Source organism: Mycothermus thermophilus (genome assembly GCF_041956435.1).
Source record: "Mycothermus thermophilus strain CBS 625.91 unplaced genomic scaffold VTJ04scaffold_5, whole genome shotgun sequence".
NCBI classification, from domain to species: Eukaryota; Fungi; Ascomycota; class Sordariomycetes; order Sordariales; family Chaetomiaceae; genus Mycothermus; species Mycothermus thermophilus.
Genome location: NW_027191431.1, coordinates 2,007,678 through 2,027,347, shown reverse-complemented (window position 1 = coordinate 2,027,347; position 19,670 = coordinate 2,007,678). Strand labels below are relative to the sequence as shown.

The window sequence follows — 19,670 nt, the reverse complement described above, 5'->3', positions numbered from 1 at the left end:
AGCGGCAAACTCGACCTGCGAGGCTATCTTGGGCCCACCTCCTGTTTCTCGGCAACATCGCCTCTTTCAACTTTCAACCCGCGACCTGCAACCATCATCACCACATTCTGCCATCCCTCATTCGTGGTGTCCGCAACAGCAAACATGGCGTGGAGAAACCAGGGCATCACAGGATCTAACAACATCCCGTTGGGCAAGCGCCGCTTCGGTAACGACGCCGACGACTCCGCGAATAAGAATGGCACCGACTCGACCAACAACAACGGCTCCGTCTCCAACGGCTCCAACAATGGCGACATCAAGCGCGGCCGCAGCCCCGAGCGTACGTTTAACTCCCATCACCATCTCCACGCGACTGATTCTGACATGACTCCAGGCTCGGATGCCGACGGAACCAAGCGTCGCAGGAAGCGTCATCGCTGGGGCGACGCGACCGAAAACAAGGCTGCGGGCCTGATGGGCCTGCCCACCGCCATCCTTGCGGACATGACCAGCGAGCAGCTCGAGGCTTACACCCTCCACCTGCGCATCGAGGAGATTACCCAGAAGCTGAAAATCAACGATGTCGTTCCCGCCGACAAGGATAGGTATGATGGATTTTTTTTCTCTCTTGACAGACATCCAAATCCTGACACGTCTTAGGTCTCCCTCGCCTCCTCCCCAGTACGACAATCACGGTCGCCGTATCAACACGCGCGAGTACCGCTACCGGAAGCGCCTCGAGGATGAGCGCCACAAGCTGGTCGAAAAGGCCATCAAGACCATCCCCAACTACCACCCTCCTTCTGACTACCGCCGGCCCACAAAGACCACCGAGAAGGTCTACGTGCCGGTTAACGACTACCCAGAGATTAACTTCAGTATGATTGCTAACCCTCTAACCTTCCTAACCACTCCGAATCCCCCTCCCCCCCGCGGCCCGTGCCTTGGCCGAGCGCTCGTGTCAACGTCCCGCCGCGATGCTACGCGCTGCTGGAGATTAACCACTGCTTGTCCCATGTTGCCTTGATACTAACACTTAGCTTTTTTTCCCCACTAAAGTTGGCTTACTTATCGGACCTCGTGGCAATACCCTCAAGAAGATGGAGGCAGAGTCGGGCGCCAAGATTGCCATTCGCGGCAAGGGCTCCGTCAAGGAGGGCAAAGGCCGCTCTGATGCTGCCCACTCTAGCAACCAGGAAGAAGATCTTCACTGCCTGATTATGGCCGACTCGGAGGAGAAGGTGAACAAAGCCAAGGCGCTGATTCACAACGTCATCGAGACGGTATGTTTTTGATCTCTTCGAGTTCTTCACAAAATACTGACAGGTCCTTGATAGGCTGCATCCATTCCTGAGGGCCAGAATGAGCTGAAGCGGAACCAGCTCCGCGAACTGGCGGCTCTGAACGGTACTCTGCGTGACGATGAAAACCAGGCTTGCCAAAACTGCGGCCAAATCGGCCACCGCAAGTACGACTGTCCCGAGAGGCAGAACTTCACCGCCAACATCATTTGCCGTGTTTGCGGCAATGCTGGTCACATGGCCAGGGATTGTCCGGATAGGCAGCGGGGTTCAAGCTGGCGCAACGACGGTCCTCGTGGTGCTGGGCGTGTTGGAGGCACCGGCGATGCCGTGGACCGCGAGTATGAGGTATGTTTGGGAATTTTGCTGGTACCCATGTTGCAACCTGCATATGCTAACCGATCTCTCTACAGCAACTCATGCGCGAACTCGGCGGCACGGGCGCTGCGCCGGCCCGCATCGAAGCTGGACCTGGTTCTGGTGGTGGTAGCGGTGGTGGCGGTGGTGGTGATGCTCGGCCCTGGCAGCGTGGCCCTACTGGTGCTCCTGCGCCTTGGCGTGTCCGTAACAACCACCACGACCGCGAAGATGGAGCACCCCCGTCCGGCCCGTCTGGTGGACCTGCCCCGTGGGTCCGCGACCGCGAGCGCGATCGTGATCGGTTCCGTGGTCCTGATGGTCGCGATGGCGGTGACAGCTACCACCCCGGCCCGGCCCCGTACGGTGCCCCGCCTCCGCCGCCTCCTCCTCCGGCTCCTGGCGCCGCTCCCTGGCACCAGGCCGCAGCTCCTCCTCCGCCGGTGCCTGCCTATGGCGGTTATCCCGGCTATGGCGCATACGGCGCTCCCCCGGGTCTTGGTGCTCCGCCTCCTCCTGGACTGGGTGCTCCTGCTCCTGGGTTGCCTCCTCCTCCGCCTCCTCCGGCTGCTCCGCCTGGAGCTGCTGCCCCGCCTGGGCTAGCTGGCGGACTCAATGCTCTCATCCAGCAGTATGCTAATGCGGTTCCGCCGCCGCCTCCGCCGCCAGCCGGTGATGCCCCGCCCCCTCCTCCGCCTATGGACTTGCCTCCTCCTCCTCCCCCGCCCGGTGCTTAGGTAGGGAGAGATATGGGGAGTGTGCTAACCTGAGAGAGGTTGCGGGGTGCATGCGGCTGCGAGCGGTGCAATGGTACTGACTATATAGTCTTGTATTGGGTTGTTTTTCTCGTCGCAGATTTTCATTGTTGTTTGACTGTGCCAGGGCGTCTCTCGCAACCCAGATGTGGATTTCTCCTAGCTGCTTGCCTTTGCCTAAGGTATCTAACCTTTTAGGTCACAGACAGGAATGGAACTGGCTGGAACTGGAACCGTCGAGAGTTTTGGCGGGAGGGAAGGGCACTAACTGTACAGATAGCACAGGAGCTTAGCATGTTGAGTGTTTGTGGTAAAATAAAAAAGATAATGCGTGTTTGTGGTTCTAATTTTATGTGTGTGTTGCGATTTGCTGTTATCATATGATCTGTTGACTGGCTGAGTTCTTTTTTGGCTTGTGGCCATGCATGTAGGCTGCAGTGAGTAGCAGACTAAGGAAGCATGGTGACATCACTGCAAAGCTGAGGCACGTGCTGGCGGCCGCGTCTTACCGCGTGGTCTCCACTTTCTGTTTGGATTGAACCTCACTCAGCAGGCTTGCTTACCACCTTCCATCCTGAGGTCGCATTTGTGTTGATATCGACTCGAATCGCTCCTCTTCCATTGTTTTTATTTTCGTCTGCTGCCGTTGTTCATCTCATCCAGCGACACGGCGGGAGTTTTGTTTACTTTTGGGCGACCGCGTCGCTTCAAGTGCCCGCCATCTCGAAGCTGCTTGCCGATTTTTCTGCGGTGACCCATCCACTGCCAGTTTATCATTGCCCTTGAAGAGGAGGATCCATCTGCAGATGAACCTCACGCCACAGTGATGCCGCTCGAAACCTAGCTGCTTCGACGCTTTGTTTGTGGGACAAGCCCAAGCCCAGTCGTCTGTTTGCCCGTGTCAAAAGGGTTTCTTCACCGCTGCCTAGAGCTGGGTCAGAGTAGTTACCTAGACCGGCGCAGGGATTGATGATTGACGGGCCAGAGAGCACGACTGCTTGATTCTCATTGTGTGCTGTCAAGAACGGACGACGACAAAGACAAACCTAACCCCAGCCGAGGTGCTTGACCGAGCCGACGAACAGCAAACCATCTAGCATCGGATTAGCGAGCCTACCGCCCACTCGGGCAGCCAGACAGGGCCTTTTCAACAACACAACGGAAGCCCGAGACCGAGCCCAGGACCATGGCCAAAAAGACCAACAACAACCCTTTTGCCTTCCGCCCCTGGCCCGTCACGTTCTGGTCCACGGCCGTCTACCTCGCCCTCCTCATCCCCCTGGTCATCATCAACGAGCAGACCCCTCCTGCCCCTCCCACCACCGATGATGCTTCGACGCAATTCGACGGCGGCGTCAACCTGACGCAGGCCTGGCTCGACCTGGACTTTATCACGCGCAAATATCACCCGTACAACAGCCGGTACAATGACGAGGTGAGGGGGTATTTGATGGAGAGGATTACGGGGATATTGGAGCAGCAGGTGGCCCGGGCGGGGTCTGATGACGATGATGATGCCGCTGTGGAGGTGTTTGATGATATGGTTTCCAATTCGACCTTTCTCATGTCCTCCGGGGTGATTCCGGACCCCAAGGTGCCGCAGGTTGCGGCGTATTTCGAGGGTACCAACATCTTGGTGTACATCCGTGGCAAGCAGGATGACGAGCGGGGCAGGTGGTGGGAGACGACGACGCAGAGTGAAAAGGGGTTGGTGATGGTGAATGCGCATTACGATTCGTACGTCTTCCCCTCTTTTTCCCCTTCTACCAACCTTCCTCTGGGGTTTCAACTGACGTTCTCTCCATCTAGAGTGTCAACTGGCTACGGCGCCACCGACAACGGCATGGGCGTGGTCACCGCGCTCCAGCTGATCCGCTACTTTTCCCACCCCTCCCACCGGCCCGACCGCGGGCTCGTCGTCGTCTTCAACAACGCCGAGGAAGACTACCTCTACGGCGCCCGCGCGCTGGGCCGGCACCCGCTGAACCGACACATCCGTACCTTCCTCAACCTCGAGGGCGCCGGCGCCGGCGGCCGCGCCATGCTCTTCCGCACTACCGACCGCGAGGTGACCGCTGCCTACGCAAGCGGCGGTAGCGGCGGTGTGCCGCACCCGTTCGGCTCGGTCCTGGCATCGGACGCGTTCGGCATGCGCTTCATCCGCAGCGCGACGGATTACGAGGTGTTTTACGACGTGTACGGCCAGAGAGGGCTGGATCTGGCCTTCTTCAAGCCCCGCGCGAGGTACCACACCAACCAGGACGACGCGAGGCACGCGTCGAGGGGCAGTTTGTGGCACATGCTCTCGGCGGCGGTGCCGACGACCGAGGGGCTGGTGAGCGGTCGCGGGGCCGAGGACGAAGGGCCGAGCAAGGGGGTGTGGTTTGACTTGTTTGGCAGCGCGTTTGTGCTGTTCGGGCTGAGGACCATGTTTGCGTGGTCGCTGACCCTGCTGATCGCGAGCCCGCTGGTTTTGCTGCTGGTGAGCTACCTGCTCCTGCGGGCGGATAAGTATTATTTGTTCGGCAGGAGTGTGACGGTCGGGAGCGGCGAGGTCGAGGGGGGTCTGGCAACCAAGGTGTCGGTCGGTGGGTGGAAGGGGTTCTTTCGCTTCCCTTTTGCTCTGCTGGTCGCTGGCGCCTTGACGTTTGGGGCGGCCTTCTTGCTGAACAAGGTGAATCCATTTGTGATCTACGGGAACCGATACACAGTGTAAGTTGTTTCCTATCCCATCGACAGGAGTCCTCGATGACATGCTGACAAAGAACTAGACTGGCCATGATGTTCTCGCTTTTCTACTTTGTTTACTGGGCAATCATGCGCGGGGCCGACTTTGCCAGGCCCAGCGCCCTGCACAGGGTCTACGTCCAGCTTTGGCTGTTTCTCCTGGGCTGGGCCATGCTTGTCGCTGTCACCGTTGCCGAGGACCGCCTGGGCATCGGCGCTGGATACATGTTCGTATTCTTCGAATCGGCCGTCGTCCTCTCGCTGCTGATCGCCCTCTGCGAGCTCTTTGTCCTCCCCAAAAAGGGTCAATGGGCTCGCAAGGTGGTTCAGGAGCAGGAAGAACGTGATATGGACCGCGGTCGCTCGATAAGATCGGTCTCGCCGTTGCCACCGCCGGCTGCATCCAGCACAGAAGATACTACGCCGCCGAGCACGCGGCAATCTAACCACTCGGCGCGTTCCCATACCAACCGTTCCTCCCGCCAAGCGGATCCCGAAGACGACGCCGAACTCCCGACCGAGCGGACGCCTCTCATCGGCGGCCTCGCATCTCCCTCGAGCCAGCACCACACCACCTTCGCCACGACCTACCGCCGCTCCGTGGCCTCTGCGACCAACGTCGGGACCACAGAGTCGTCTTCCTCTTCGGGCGCGTATGAGTACGAACAACCCTGGTCGGCCCGCCTGCCAACCTGGACCTGGCTGCTGCAATTCCTCCTGCTCGGGCCGATGACCATCATACTGGTGGCCCAGGTCGTGCTCCTCCTCGTCGACGCCACGCACCAGACCGCCTCGGACGGCAGCGCCAGCCTGTTGCCGTACTTGATCGCCGCGCTGGGCAGCGTGCTGGTGCTTCTGCCCCTGACGCCGTTTGCGCACCGCGTGACACACCATCTTCCGCTGCTGTTGCTGGCGGTGTTTGCGGGGATGTTGGTGTTCAACCTGGTCGTGTTTCCGTTTTCTGAGGGGGCGAGGTATAAGGCGTTTTTTGTGCAGAAGCTGGATTTGGATGGAGGAGACAATCGCGTGTGCTATGACGGCGTGGAGAAGTATCTACGTCCCGTGATTGCGGCACTGCCGTCGGCTGCGGGGAAGGAGTTGGTTTGCGGAACGGAGGGGGCTAGACAGGGCCTGGTGAGGTGCTGCTTTGATGGGGCCGGATTGGAGCCGAAACTTGCTGGTTTGGGTTCTTCATCTGCTCAAGCATCCGGATACGGCAGCCTGATCTCCATCAACGCCACGTCCGGCGACAACGACGAGACATCGGCGCTCATCGAGATCCGTGCCAACAACACCAAGGCGTGTGTCCTCGAGTTCGATCCAGGGTATGTTGCTACGGCGGTGCATGTCAAGGGCAGCTCTGGATGGGACGAGCAGTTCGGGCGGTTCCCTGAGGGCGGCGTCAAGCAGCTGAGGCTGTGGCATCGCGAGTGGGATCAGCCGTGGGTGGTGGAGGTGGAGTGGGCGAAGAAAGCATCGTCGAGCGAAGATGCGGCGGCAGGGTTGAAGGGAGCGGTCGTGTGCATGTGGAGCGACGCCAACGAGCAGGGGACGATCCCGGCGCTGGATGAGGCGCTGCAGTTTGTGCCGGCGTGGTCGGCCGTAACCAAGTCCGGAGTCGGGTTGGTGGAGGGGAGGAAGAGGTTTGAGGTATCAGTTTGAGTGAAGTTTAGCTGCTAGGGCGTCTTTCATGTTTGGTGTCTTGTTGTTTCGTTTGGTTGCTTTTGTTTCTGGCGTTCGTCGGCATGGCTAGGTCTACTTGCCCTGTTCAGTTTGTTTCTGGTGCGCTTTGCTTGGAGAATTTGGCATGGGATTGACATCGATGAGGCGTGAATGGTTTGGACTGTATAATATATCAGGGCATCTTCATGGAACAATGACTGGTTCGTTGAGGCATACCCCGTAGTTCCATATTCCCGCCGTCTTGTGCTCCAGTCCATTGTGATCATGGAGAAGCCTCCTTTGGTGAAAGGTTTGATCCGAGGATCGTTGATCATTTGGATGCCTGGAGCAGATCAAAGGAAGTGTTGAGTTGAGGAAAGTACTTTGGCATACGCCCGATATGAAGCATCACGCCTCACTCTTTCCATTGGTCCTTGTACTCTTTGAAAGTCATTGTTATCGCTGGTGCCTGGAACCATATCTTCAACAAACATCCACCTTTCCTCGACTCTCTTCGACTTCAAATCGAGTATTTTCCCTTCTCTTCCTCCAGGTCTCTACTCAAAACCGACCATCACAAGTTCCCATCCCCGGGCCATTCACCGTGGGCAACGTCCTCAGCAACCAGCCCACGTCTACTCCCACCCCTCCCCCGACCACAACCACCATGCCACGCCTCACCAAGGCTGGCTTGCTGGCCTTCATCATAGGCGGTCGCCTGGCCCTCGGATCCCCGACCCAGCTCAAGGGCCCTGCTTCCGACCTCGTCAAGATCTCCGGGCCCGCGAACACCACATCCTCGGACAAGTGCATCTCCGGCTACCCTCCCGCTGGTGACGAAGAGAACGCAATGCATGGATACGCCATCCTCGATTACGCCAGGATCCGGCCTGGCATCGACGGCGGGGAGGGCAAAGACTGGGTTTCGTACAAGGTCGAGCCCGAGTGGTCCGAGCAGCACTACCTTTCGGGTCCTCATTCCGTCAGTTCTTTTGCCCATCCATTTCCTGTGTTAGTTTGTACTTCACTGTTGATAGGGTTTGCTGACACACGCCAGTGGATGAGATACACTCATTACTGGGACCCCATCGGCCCGTGGAAGTGCCAGTTTCTGTGCAAGGCTGACAAGGAGTGTGCTTCGTTCTTTGCCTGGTATGGTACGTATCGGCAGATATTCCCAATGAGAACCGACTCCGGGAATGGGAGGTTTGCTGATACAAGACTTGGGGTTTTACAGTGATGCCTGGTACCAAGGGCGAGCACATGTTGTGTGTTCTCTTTGACGCCGTGTAAGTGCTTGTCCCATCTTCGCTAGGCTGCGGTTCCCCAAGCAGGGGGCTGACAAATCTCAGTGTCCCGCCTTTGGGCTTTGTCAAGACGGAGGGCACCATCGCGTCTGGTGCATACGATTACATCTGCAAGGAAGACAGCTCGCATTGAGGGCGGAAGCAGGTGAATCCCAGGCCCGTGGGGGATATACAATCCAAAGGAGAGCACGGGAACAATGCCACTTAGCTGGACATAGCTGCAAAACAAAACGGAGCAAAGCATCTGGTGACACCTCGTCAACCACTTCATCGATTCGCAACGCAAAACCTTCTCGCCAGTGAACCCATGCCAGTTTATTTTCCAGGGGTATCTCATGCTCATGAACCTTCTTGCGCCGTCCGTTTGCCCAGTACACCTAGATGCACCAAATGTAGTACAAATGCAAGCAAACATGTCCCAAATCAAGAGATGAAGAACCCGTTCATAGCCATGCCCAACCTCGAGTCCCAATCTTACTCCTCCATGGCATCCCCCGCCGCGACAGCAGGAATCGGAACACCCATTTGCCCCAAAATCTTTGTCAGATGCTCTCTCGCGCCGCGCCACAACTCAGCTTCCCTATCCCTCTCCACCGTACTACTCGCCAGATTCAACTGGCCCACTTCAAGCTGGCCATACCGACCCATACCATCCGGCTCCAAATTCACCGGCAGCGCCGACCCCTTAGCTTGGCCCACCGCACCCTGGAGTTGTTGTTGCTGCGGACCCTGACCCTCCTGCTCAGGACCTTGGTCGGCGGCGCTCTTGAGCGTGACGATGCCCGCCTCTTCGAGGGCCAGGATCTGCCGCGTCAGCTGTTTGTCGACGCGATCGATGGTGTTAAAGAAGGCGTCCTGCGCTTTGCGGAAGGCTTGGAGCGGGCTGTTGTCTTCGGAGTCGGATAGGAGGGAGATATCACTGTCGGATGGGTTGGTGGTGGTGGGTTGGTTGACGGAGGTGCCGGGCGGGGCGGCCATGGCGCGGAGGACGGAGGAGAGGTGGTCTAGGAGGTTGGCGACGTCCTGAGGGGGAGGGTTAGGGCATTGACGGGAAATAGGGGAGGTGAATGGGTTGTGGTCATACCATGTCGATTTCGAGGAGTTGTTGGATGCGCTCGCTGGGGGTGAACGGTTTGTGGATGTCGATGGTGTCTGAGGATTGGTCGGTGCCGGTTTGGCCGGGAGGTTGGGCGGACATGATGGAATTGATGGGCGATTGGGATTGGAATAACTTTGGGAGGGATGAGGATGAGGTGAATTGAGGCGCGGGTGTTCTGGGGTGCGGCTAGAAGAGCTCCGGAACTCGTTTGTTTTCTGCCTCTTGATCAACATCCATGGATGTAGTTGGAGTTGGATGGGAGTTGATGTTGCTTGTGGGGCTAGAGCTCCCCCACATCGGCAAGCTTGAGGTGGGCCAGAAGCACTCCCGCCAAGCGGTCATTGGCCAGGGGTTCGCAAGGATCGATGCCAAGGCCAGGCATTTCGGAAAGCTCCGTTCTTGCGGTCACCTATTCGGCTCCGTGGTCAGCTCTAATGGAACTGAGAAGCTGCCTTGGCATGTTGTCCATCGATCACCCTCATCAACACCAGCATCATCACATCTGTCATCTTAGTACTCCGGATCTCATCTCGACAGGTGTTCCAGTTTGTATCACAGAACTCTGCAAGGCTCATCGTCTCATTCAGGGGCAGTTTCAATCACGAACTTGAGCTGGACTCGAGTTTCGTGTGAGCCGCGTTTTCAGCCGGCACGCGCTTCAGATCGAGTCCTTCTCGCCATCACATCTCATCTCCAAAAGACACAGCACACCTCAGCATGTCAAATCCTGTTCCTCAACCAATGTCGGCAGGAGGCTACGGCCAACCTCCATCCGCCGGCGGCGCGGGTAATCCGGCGCCAACAACGACAGCAGCCGCCCCGAGCACCACACCGTCGGCTCAAAATCTCAACCAGATTGTGAGTCTACCAGTACCCAGGCTTTGTTTGTCTGCATCATCCCGCCCGTTTTTGCTTGTCCCATTCAACCCTTAGCCCTTGTTCCTCTGATCCATCAGTTGGATGCTTCGTGGGTTACACGTGTTTTTCACGTGTCATCATCCTCGAGCGTCGCTGGTTGGCTGTCTTTGATGGCAGAGGTTTGCATGACGGGTTCTTCCGGCGAGCTTTCGGTGTTGTGCAGACCTTGGTCGTTTAAAATACAAACCGACAATTTCATTTTTTCGGCTCATTCACCCGACCTTTTCCCTTTTCCTACTTCCCTTCTGCAACCTCCCTCACCCAAAACCACACCACTTTACAATGCCGCGCCGTTCTCGACCCCCCCTCCCGCCTGCTCCCCAGGAGCAGCAGGTGGTAGATGATCAACTTGGCTCACTCGATGATCCTCAGGTCACCGACTACCTCAAGAAGAAAGGATTCACCAAGACAGAAGCGGTCTTCCGACAAGAACAGGCCCACCTGGGCCCCGATGGCCGACCTGCACATCGCAATGACGACCCGGGCCCGAAAAAGTACCTCAAGGCTTTCGTGCTGCTTAAGACGTGGATCGAGAACAACCTTGACATTTACAAGGTCGGTAGCTCCCAGATCCTGAGTCAACACGCCTTTGACTGACCATCCCCAAGTTCGAGCTTAAGAAGCTTCTCTGGCCTGTCTTTGCCTACTCATACCTGGAGCTGGTATCGCAGGGCTACGCCGACGATGCCAAGCACTTCCTCGAGACCCTGCGGCCGCATCTCGACCAGGCCTACGAGGAGCCTCTGAGCGTGCTGGCGACGGTCACGCTGCCCCAGCATGTCAAGGAGAATCAGACAACCCGACTGTACCGCGAGAACAAGTATCGAATTCCCTTGAACCAGTCCTTGTCGGGCAACCTGTTCCATTTCCTGGAACGCGAGGCCGACGAGGGAGGCTCCACCATCACATACATCCTCCAGACCTATTGCCTCATCGAGACGAGTGCCCGCGGGCCTATTGAGCCGTACAGCTTCGAGGCCATCTACCGGCGCGCCCAGAACCTGGACCTGGACGAGGTCGACACCCAGGAAGGGATTCCAGGTGTGTTCACAGGTGTGACCAACCGCCATGTTCTCGACACGAGCGCCAAGCTCAAGCTCGGGCCCCTGCCCATGGAATCGGAGCTGAAGGAGGACGTCCGGGCCGAACTGGAGGAAGAGGACCTGCGACACCCTCCCGCGGATGGCCGGCCGACCCTGGTGGAGGAGTTTGACAAGCGCATCAAGCGCGAGGAGAGCGCCGACGCCCCATCTCGTGCCGATCTTCCCCTCCCTCCGTCGCGCGCGAGAGATGTCGTCATGGAGATGCAAAAGGTGCGCGAGAACAGGGACCGGTTTGTCATTGAGGGTCGCACCGGCGGCATTGGAATCCCGGTCTCGGCTTGCATGTTCACGTTCCACAATACGCTGGGAAGGTACGTCATCATTGCTTGTTTGTCCTCGTGGTTGGTCCCGTCTAACTCTTCTGTAGTGTTTCATGCATGGACTTCTCGAATGACCACCAGTTGGTGGCGGTCGGTACCATGGACTCGTACATCCGGGTCTGGTCTCTGGACGGAAAGCCGCTCAAGACGAGTCTCGAGAACGAGAAGGATCTCAAGGTGAACAACCGCAAGCTCATTGGGCATTCGGGTCCTGTTTACGGCGTGTCGTTCTCCGACTCGATTGCCAACCTCAACCGCAACATCTACGGCGAAGGCGACGACAAGAAGCCCGACACAAGCACCAAGCTGTTGCTGTCATGCTCGGCCGACGGCCAGGTTCGGTTATGGTCGCTGGATATTTGGGCATGCCTCTGCATCTACAAGGCCCACGACGGCCCCGTCTTCCGAGTGCTTTGGGGACCTCATGGACACTACTTCGCCACCGCGGGCTGGGACAAGACGGTGCGTGTCTTTACGCAAGATCACGCCTCGGCCCAGCGCCTGCTGGTGGGCCACGACACGAGCATTTCGGCCCTTGCTTGGCACCCCAACGGCACCTACGTGTTTTCGGCATCCGACGAGATGGACAAGTCCATCCGTATGTGGTCCATCATCACGGGCAACTGCGTGCGCATCTTCACGGGTCACACCCACTACATCAGCGCGCTCCAGTGCGCCAACAACGGGCGGATCCTCGCCAGCGCCGACGCCGGCGGCAACATTTTCCTCTGGGACATCGAGAAGGGCACGCGGATTAAGCGGATGCGCGGCCACGGGAAGGGCGGTATTCCGTCTCTCAGCTTCAGCGCCGAGTCCAACGTGCTTGTCTCGGGCGGCCTGGACGGCACGGTCCGCGTCTGGGACGTGGAGCTGCCCGCAGACCCCAACAAGGCCAATCCGCTCGTCGGCTCGACGGCGCAGGCCGGGCAGGGGGACGCAGCGGCGGCTGGCGATACCATTGCGGTGGCGGGCTCGTCTGACGGCCGCAGCATCACGGTTGGAGGGTCGGCCGCGCAGGGCGCCAACGCTGCGGCGGCGGGAGCCGGCGTCGCCGCGGGAGGACCGGGTGGCGGAAAGAAGAAGACCAAGGAGGTGCAGGTGACGCCAGACCAGATCAGCGCCTTCGCAACCAAGAAGACGCCCGTCATGAAAGTGCAGTTCACGCGCATGAACCTAATTGTGGCTGGTGGTTGCTACGATCCCGAGCGCTAGGAGCGCGACGAGGCTGAGAGCACAGACGTGGTTGGGTCGGGAACGGAAAGCCCTGTTTTAGAGAAGAAGAAGTTACATGCGGAGCCACAGGCTCGGAAGAAAACCCCAAGGAAGAAGAGGACCAGACGTTGAAGAGGTGGATGGTTCAATGCATGGATTGCGGCGTTGGAGGGGAGTTTATAAGGATGGGAAACTTGCTTGCTCTATACTGAAGCGCAATGCGTAATAGGCTACCTAGATATCCAGGTTGTAGTAGGTAATGTACTGTACTTGCCGCTGATTTTACACTTGAGTTTTGGGGGATTCCCATCATCACCCGGCACATGGGAGTTGTCGTCCCAACTGGATGTGTTGTTGAGGTGATGATGTTTGACCCCACATCCGCCAAGAACGGCTTGGCTTGGCCAGGGCGGTACGTAACCACCTAGGCACAAGCACCTGGACCTGTTCCTGCTTCCTGCATCTTGCGACATCTCCCTCCTCCTAAACATCCAGGTCGACCAGCTACAGCGCGGGACTGTGGAATAGCATCGCCGAATCGCATCTTTGTTTCTCGACAATTGAGCCAGTTCGCCGCACCCGGCTCCGTCCCGTCACAATGGAAGACCCTTGGGCCGACTCGGCCCCGAGCACCTCGCAGCTCAGCACCACCACCGACGACGACCCCCTCGCGTCCACAACCACCACCACCTCCCAGGCGACCACATCCGGAACCTCATCCTCCACCACCGCCACCGGCACCTCCGCCGCTGCATCATCCTCTACCACCACCTCATCCTCCCGCCCTTCCCGCATCACCCCGCGCCGCCTCGTCGCCCAGCCCACCCGTCTCGAGGCCGTCGAAGACGACCCGCTGGGCCCGCTCGGCGCGCCGACCCCGTCCGCCGACGCCGCCTCCGACGGACCCCCCGCCCCGCCGCTCAAGGAACCCTCGTCGCACCACCACCATGCCCTCCCGCTGAGGACCACCATGCCGCCCCCGCCCGGAGGGGCCAGGAAACAGCGCACGGTGCCGCCGGATCCGCATCGCATCGATGATGACGACGACGACGAGGATAGGGGGCTGCGCGGCCGCGCGAGACAGCCGCCGCCTGTGCAGCCGGCGCTGCCGAGCCCCGTGCAGAGCACGACGCAGCCAAGCGTGAGCGTGGAGCAGGCAGCGCGGCCGAGTTTTTACATCACGGTCGGGGATCCGTGTAAGGTGGGGGACTTGACGAGTAGTCATATTGTTTATTCGGTTAGGACGAAGGTAGGTTTTTGTCTCTGTTCCGCTCTGATAATGATGATGACTTGGGGCGCTGACAGCTATTGCAGACCACCTCCAAAGCATATAAACAACCCGAATTCGAAGTCCGCCGGCGCTACCGCGATTTCCTGTGGCTTTACAACCAGCTGCACGCCAACAACCCAGGCGTGGTGGTGCCGCCGCCGCCCGAGAAGCAGGCCGTGGGCCGGTTCGAGAGCAACTTTGTCGAGTCGCGGCGCGCGGCGCTTGAGAAGATGCTCAACAAGATCGCCGCCCACCCGACGCTGCAGCTGGATGCAGACCTGAAGCTGTTCCTCGAGAGCGAGGCGTTCAATGTCGACGTCAAGCACAAGGAGAGAAAGGAGCCGCAGCTCGGGGAGAGCAAGAGCGTGTTTGGTTCTCTCGGGTTCGGGGTTAGCGGGGGGAATAAGTTTGTTGAGCATGATGATGTGAGTAACCGCCGCCTTTTGGTGATGGTCAAAGTTTAATGCTAACCCTGTCCCAGTGGTTTCACGACCGTAGGGTGTACCTCGACGCGCTCGAGAACCAGCTCAAGGCGTTATACAAGGCCATGGAGAGCATGGTGGCGCAGCGCAAGGCCATGGCCGAGGCGGCGGCCGATTTCTCGGCGTCCCTGCACGCTCTGTCAACGGTGGAGCTCTCCCCGACGCTGTCGGGCCCGCTCGACGCCCTCTCGGAGCTGCAGCTCACCATCCGTGACGTCTATGAGCGCCAGGCGCAGCAAGACATCCTCACCTTCGGCATCATCATCGACGAGTACATCCGCCTCATCGGCAGCGTCAAGCAGGCGTTTGCGCAGCGCCAAAAGGCTTTCCACAGCTGGCACGCCGCCGAGGCGGAGCTGGCCAAGCGCAAGGCGGCCCAGGACAAACTGCTGCGCCAGGGCAAGAGCCAGCAGGACCGGCTGAACCAGGTCAACGCCGAGGTGGAAGAGGCCGGGCGCAAGGTGAACCAGGCCCGTCTGCTGTTTGAGGATATGGGCCGCCTGATGCGCGCCGAGCTGGATCGGTTCGAGAGGGAGAAGGTGGAGGATTTCAAGTCGGGGGTTGAGACTTTCCTGGAGAGCGCGGTGGAGGCGCAGAAGGAGGTAGGTTTCACCCTCCTCCCCCTAGTTCAGGGGGTCTTGTTTTTGTCACGGACATGTACTGACCCTTGTGCTCTGCGACAGTTGATTGAGAAGTGGGAGACGTTCCTCATGCAGCTCGACGCCGAGGACGACGAAACCGTCTTCTACCGTCCGCCGCCGGTGCAGACAAACAAGCCGGTGGGCAACACGGCCGTCGACCGGGCTCGTGCTACCATCAACGACGACTCGGAGTAGGTGTCGAGGGATCATGATGAGAGCGAGGATGGTTGGCCTTGTTAGCTGGAAGACGTGGGTAGGAAACGGTGGATGCATTTCTTCCGCGATCGCGCAAGTATTTGGACAGACAGAATTCCATAGGCTTCAATGCCTCTCTCCTCCCCCGTGTTTGTATTATACAAGGCCGTGGTTGTCTTGGATGGAATGGTTGCCTTCGGTTGTTCCTTTTTGACCTTGTCCCCTCACGCATATGGACTTGCTCAAAGGGCTGGGCTCAACGCACAAGCATAACCGGGTTGTTTTCTTCCTTCTATGGTACAGAAATATACAAATGGTTCCCAGATATCGCCGCCCTCTTCCTCTTGCCAGTTCCTCCCATTCCCCACTCTATACCTTCCAGAGCCCTGTAGCAGTAGCTGGCTTTTATTTCTTCTTCTTTTTCTCCTCCCTGGCCGCATCCTTGGCCGTCGCGCCACCCTTGAGGCTCTTATCCACCGTCGCGAATGCGCTGATCAGGTCAACCAACGAGTCATGCTCGTCCTCTTGCGGCGGCGGCGCGGCCACGGCCTCGGTCTTTTGCTCGCCCTCGCCCTTCTTCTTGCCCTTCACCTCCTCCTTGGCACCAGCCGCATCAGAAGGAGCGGCAGCAGCACCAGCAGGACCAGCCTTCTCAGGAGCCGTCAGATCCCAAGCGGTACCGTAGCGGCCGCGGAAGGCCGCCAGCTTGCCGGCCTCGTCGACCTCGACGTTGCGCAGCGACGCCTCGCTCGGGTTCCACAGGACGTGGTTGCGGCTGTCCTTGTCGGCGCGGTACAGCGCCTGCGGGGAGGTGGTGCGCACGGTAAAGGTGCTGCCGTCGGAGAGCTGGACGAGCTGGGTGAACTGGTAGGGGCGGCGGTCGCGGAGGATGTAGGTGGCGTGGCGGACTTGGGTTGTTGTGGTTGTTGTTGGTAGTAATTGGGAGGAGGAGGTGGTGGATGGTATTGATGAGGAGGTGAGGGGTGTATGTGTAAATGCCGGAGAGATGGATGGGAGGAGGCTGGCCAGGGACGGCCGCCGGAGGATGGAGGAGGGGAGTTTCCCCATGGTGGTTGATGGTGGTTTTCGGAGGGAGGAAATTAGTGAGGTTGTTTGCTCGAACAACCAGAGATGCTGGATAGAGGGTCACAGTCGGTCGCAGGGGCCTCGTGAGTGAAAAAAAAGGGTAATTGGGGAGCCGGTTTATGTCGTCTAGCCGGCGACGTCGAGGAGTGAATGTCGAAGTGGTGAGGTTGACGGTCCCGCAACGTGCCGAACGGAAAGCTCCATGCCGCCGAAATTTTGGAGGGATCGGACGGGGCCGCACTCCTAACCCTGAGTGAATGACCGGGCTCAGGGTTCTTATCGTTCCTTATCGCCCATCAACCCTCCGGCAGAACCCCGTCTTGACCGGGCCCGGATCCGGTCGCAACAAAATCTCGTCGGCGCCGAGAGCCGACCCCCCGGACAAGACCCAAGTTCCAATCCACCAGCTGACTGGCTTCGTTGACCAAGCCGGCAGCATCTATGGATCCAAGATGAGCAACCACCGCGTTCTGGTGGACCTGGCCGCCAAACGCGCCTTTTGCCGTTCACCTCTCTTGGGCCAACGCAGTCTACACCATGACGTCGTCGTCCGTGCCAGGCGCCGGGTAGCCAACTCGGTGCCGGCCGGCTATCCCATCTCCGACTCCCGTCGCCTCCACACCACAACGCAATCGGCGCGGGAAACCCAACAACAAAACCAACAACAACAGCCATCCCCAACTCAACCACCCTTCCGCAACAACCGAAATAACAACCGCCGACCAAGAACTTTCCGCCTCACACCTCCCCAACCACCCTCCGTCCACCCGCATTCCTCCTCCTCCCCCGACGCCTCCCACCTCCCTCTCTCCGAACAGCTCCGCTCCGTCATGCGCTTGCTCACCCACCCCGTGGTGGTCTGCACTGCGACCCACCCCTCCTCCTCCTCCTCCTCCTCATCCAACTCTTCCTCGTCCACCAAACCCGTCCCGCGCGCCATGACAATGTCCTCCTTCACCTCGCTCACCCTCACCCCGACGCCGCTGATCAGCTTCAACATCGCGACGCCCAGCCGGACGCTCGACGCCGTGGTTGCGAGCAGGCAGTTCAACATCCACGTGCTGGCCGACGATGCGGACGGCGCGAGGTTGGCGGATTGGTTTGCCGGTGGCAACGCCGCGCCCGACCCGGACGTTGCGGACTCGGATGCTGCGCTTGTTGGGTCGCCGGCCGCAGCGGGAGGGCGGGGCGGGGATGTGTTTGAGAGGTTGGTAAGGGAGGGTGGAGTGCAGGTTTCTTCATCAGAAGGGGCGCCGCTTTTGGAGGGTGATGGAGTGTTGTATGTGCTGCGGTGTCGGCTGCTTGAGGATGGACCTGGTGGAGGGTTGGTGCGGGTGAGAGACCATGTTATTGTGGTCGGGGAGGTGGTAGATATTGTTGAGGGAGTAGGGGCGCAGAGGGAGACTGAGGAACAGTTTGGCTTGCTATATGCCGATAGACGGTACCGGCAGCTGGGTCAGTGTATTACACCCAATGAGACATGATGATATGGTTGATGGGTGGTGGTTTGACTATCAGGTTCCCAGGGCGATGGCGTTGGGCGGGTCGAGTACATAGACAGGTCTTGTACAATATGATACCAGCACAAAGATAGAAGGTCACGCAAAATGGTGGATGCGAGACGAGGCCTCGCGGTGTATTTCTGGGAAGTGTCTGAACCCTTCTAGTCCTTGGACGAAGTGCTCCGCCCCATTTTTTCATAACTCAAGCCCGATCCCCAAGATGCACCGCATCTTCGCCATCTCAATTCCCTGCTCCGGTTATACAACCGAGCTTACTGGCCCTTCGTGACGCCCTTGATGGCCACCAGCTCCGTCTCGAAGATAAGGGTCGAGTTCGGGGGAATGGCATTGCCGACGCCGCGAGAGCCATAGGCCAGCTCCGGGGCGATGGTCAGCTTGCGCTTCTCGCCAATCTTCATGCCAATGAGACCCTCATCCCAGCCGCGGATGACCTGGCCCTGGCCGACGGTGAAGTTGAGCGGCTGCCCGCGGTCGTAGCTGGCGTCGAACTTGCTGCCGTTGGTCAGGGTGCCCTTGTAGTGGACGTCAATGCTGTCGCCTGTGGGACAGGAAAATCAAGCTCTGTTAGTTCCATGCTTCGAAGGGATGGTCCGGGCTACATGAAGCTTGGGTTGGGAGGGGCAGGGCCAGCAGGCTCAGCCCCGTTCAGTGCTGTTTTGCAAGGCGAGCAGGGCGAGCAGCAAGGCGGGGTAGGGAAAAACGTCAGGGCAACTCACCCCGCTGGGTCTCGCGGGTGCCCACGCCCTCGGCCAACACCTCAATCTGAAGACCTTGAATCTCGGGGATGGTCATTTTGGCGGTTGGAGATGAACTTTCTGGAATCAATTGATTGGTTTCGAGAAGAGAGGCGAGAAATTGTGGGTTGAAGAAGCGAGGGTTTGAGGAAGACGAACAGCTGAGGAGAGCTGCTTCTTAAGTGTGGGGCAGCTGGGTGTGACGCAATCGGAAGGAGGGGATCTAGGAACACAGACGTCCAACCTCCCCAGGCTGTGCCTTCCTTTGATCCAATCATCTGGATCAACGAAAGCGCCTGAGGGCAGGAGCACGGGTACGTGTTTCTATCCTTGGATGTGATTGGCACTGTGAAACTGCAGTTGCGCGGCCTTTGTTTGCCTGGTCTTTCTGTTTTCAGAGATGATGACCTCACGATGGTGTGCGGACGGAGCGGTGAGATGCATTGAGAGGATTGCGGCATGTCGATCTCACCCCGCAGTTCTAACGGGTGGTGAAGATCCGGAGCCGGCAGATGGGTGCTTGACTTGGCCAAGCTCAGGCACATGAAGGGACACAGACTCATATATATTACCTTGGGAATACAATGTCAAATTTTTCCAGTCCTAGCTCTTAGCTAGTGTTGAAGTGTAATTAATCCGAGTTACCTCTTCGATGGAATCGGCCTGCGTGCTCATAAGCAAATGCTCTATATGGTCCTGACTCATCTTGGAGGCCAACCGGGAGCCAGTTAGTTTGAATGAAATGCTATTCTTGAGTCTCTCTTCAAAGATCTCAGTGAAGGGCCCATTGGCCACCATTGACCTTGCTCATGAGATTCAGTTTGTCAACTCACCTCCTGGGCATGACCCCTGGGCTTCATTTGGTTACAGTTCCATGGATTCACACCAAGCTCTTTGACATTGAAGCAACAAAGGTAACATGACCCAGTGTTGTGAGAACCTGGAAACACATCCATCGACCCGTGGCGCTCAGACTCCCAATGCCGCTGTGTGCCT

The 19,670-nt window shown here is 58.6% G+C and overlaps 12 protein-coding genes across 12 annotated transcripts; 6 read left to right on the top strand and 6 right to left on the bottom strand.

The window, feature by feature from the left end:
- Positions 1 to 144: 144 nt before the first annotated feature.
- On the top strand, positions 145 to 2,377 carry VTJ04DRAFT_7792 (uncharacterized protein; the record flags this gene model as incomplete). The annotated part of the gene is made up of 6 exons (XM_069366158.1): positions 145 to 322; positions 377 to 587; positions 643 to 860; positions 1,042 to 1,265; positions 1,320 to 1,631; positions 1,697 to 2,377. The coding sequence occupies 6 exons, from the start codon at positions 145 to 147 to the stop codon at positions 2,375 to 2,377; spliced, it is 1,824 nt and encodes a 607-aa protein (XP_069217121.1).
- A 24-nt stretch (positions 2,378 to 2,401) lies between these two features.
- Positions 2,402 to 2,691, bottom strand: VTJ04DRAFT_7791 (uncharacterized protein; the record flags this gene model as incomplete). Its single annotated transcript, XM_069366157.1, has 2 exons — positions 2,402 to 2,554; positions 2,599 to 2,691. The coding sequence occupies 2 exons, from the start codon at positions 2,689 to 2,691 to the stop codon at positions 2,402 to 2,404; spliced, it is 246 nt and encodes an 81-aa protein (XP_069217120.1).
- Positions 2,692 to 3,168: 477 nt separating this feature from the next.
- VTJ04DRAFT_7790 (uncharacterized protein) lies at positions 3,169 to 3,495 on the bottom strand (the record flags this gene model as incomplete). The annotated part of the gene is made up of 2 exons (XM_069366156.1): positions 3,169 to 3,392; positions 3,447 to 3,495. The coding sequence occupies 2 exons, from the start codon at positions 3,493 to 3,495 to the stop codon at positions 3,169 to 3,171; spliced, it is 273 nt and encodes a 90-aa protein (XP_069217119.1).
- Positions 3,496 to 3,581: 86 nt separating this feature from the next.
- On the top strand, positions 3,582 to 6,784 carry VTJ04DRAFT_7789 (uncharacterized protein; the record flags this gene model as incomplete). Its single annotated transcript, XM_069366154.1, has 3 exons — positions 3,582 to 4,132; positions 4,205 to 5,107; positions 5,167 to 6,784. The coding sequence occupies 3 exons, from the start codon at positions 3,582 to 3,584 to the stop codon at positions 6,782 to 6,784; spliced, it is 3,072 nt and encodes a 1,023-aa protein (XP_069217118.1).
- Positions 6,785 to 6,810: 26 nt separating this feature from the next.
- VTJ04DRAFT_7788 (uncharacterized protein) lies at positions 6,811 to 7,119 on the bottom strand (the record flags this gene model as incomplete). Its single annotated transcript, XM_069366153.1, has 1 exon — positions 6,811 to 7,119. The coding sequence occupies one exon, from the start codon at positions 7,117 to 7,119 to the stop codon at positions 6,811 to 6,813; it is 309 nt and encodes a 102-aa protein (XP_069217117.1).
- A 332-nt stretch (positions 7,120 to 7,451) lies between these two features.
- On the top strand, positions 7,452 to 8,224 carry VTJ04DRAFT_7787 (uncharacterized protein; the record flags this gene model as incomplete). The annotated part of the gene is made up of 4 exons (XM_069366152.1): positions 7,452 to 7,766; positions 7,842 to 7,941; positions 8,022 to 8,073; positions 8,137 to 8,224. 4 exons carry the CDS (start codon positions 7,452 to 7,454, stop codon positions 8,222 to 8,224), a joined length of 555 nt encoding a protein of 184 aa, XP_069217116.1.
- A 341-nt stretch (positions 8,225 to 8,565) lies between these two features.
- VTJ04DRAFT_7786 (uncharacterized protein) lies at positions 8,566 to 9,289 on the bottom strand (the record flags this gene model as incomplete). Its single annotated transcript, XM_069366151.1, has 2 exons — positions 8,566 to 9,114; positions 9,176 to 9,289. 2 exons carry the CDS (start codon positions 9,287 to 9,289, stop codon positions 8,566 to 8,568), a joined length of 663 nt encoding a protein of 220 aa, XP_069217115.1.
- Positions 9,290 to 9,907: 618 nt separating this feature from the next.
- Positions 9,908 to 12,743, top strand: VTJ04DRAFT_7785 (uncharacterized protein; the record flags this gene model as incomplete). The annotated part of the gene is made up of 4 exons (XM_069366150.1): positions 9,908 to 10,048; positions 10,481 to 10,663; positions 10,717 to 11,522; positions 11,579 to 12,743. The coding sequence occupies 4 exons, from the start codon at positions 9,908 to 9,910 to the stop codon at positions 12,741 to 12,743; spliced, it is 2,295 nt and encodes a 764-aa protein (XP_069217114.1).
- Positions 12,744 to 13,341: 598 nt separating this feature from the next.
- VTJ04DRAFT_7784 (uncharacterized protein) lies at positions 13,342 to 15,331 on the top strand (the record flags this gene model as incomplete). The annotated part of the gene is made up of 4 exons (XM_069366149.1): positions 13,342 to 13,992; positions 14,058 to 14,438; positions 14,495 to 15,097; positions 15,179 to 15,331. The coding sequence occupies 4 exons, from the start codon at positions 13,342 to 13,344 to the stop codon at positions 15,329 to 15,331; spliced, it is 1,788 nt and encodes a 595-aa protein (XP_069217113.1).
- A 405-nt stretch (positions 15,332 to 15,736) lies between these two features.
- On the bottom strand, positions 15,737 to 16,399 carry VTJ04DRAFT_7783 (mitochondrial 54S ribosomal protein bL31m; the record flags this gene model as incomplete). Its single annotated transcript, XM_069366148.1, has 1 exon — positions 15,737 to 16,399. The coding sequence occupies one exon, from the start codon at positions 16,397 to 16,399 to the stop codon at positions 15,737 to 15,739; it is 663 nt and encodes a 220-aa protein (XP_069217112.1).
- A 275-nt stretch (positions 16,400 to 16,674) lies between these two features.
- On the top strand, positions 16,675 to 17,901 carry VTJ04DRAFT_7782 (uncharacterized protein; the record flags this gene model as incomplete). Its single annotated transcript, XM_069366147.1, has 1 exon — positions 16,675 to 17,901. One exon carries the CDS (start codon positions 16,675 to 16,677, stop codon positions 17,899 to 17,901), a length of 1,227 nt encoding a protein of 408 aa, XP_069217111.1.
- Positions 17,902 to 18,191: 290 nt separating this feature from the next.
- Positions 18,192 to 18,732, bottom strand: VTJ04DRAFT_7781 (uncharacterized protein; the record flags this gene model as incomplete). The annotated part of the gene is made up of 2 exons (XM_069366146.1): positions 18,192 to 18,478; positions 18,657 to 18,732. The coding sequence occupies 2 exons, from the start codon at positions 18,730 to 18,732 to the stop codon at positions 18,192 to 18,194; spliced, it is 363 nt and encodes a 120-aa protein (XP_069217110.1).
- Positions 18,733 to 19,670: the final 938 nt, after the last annotated feature.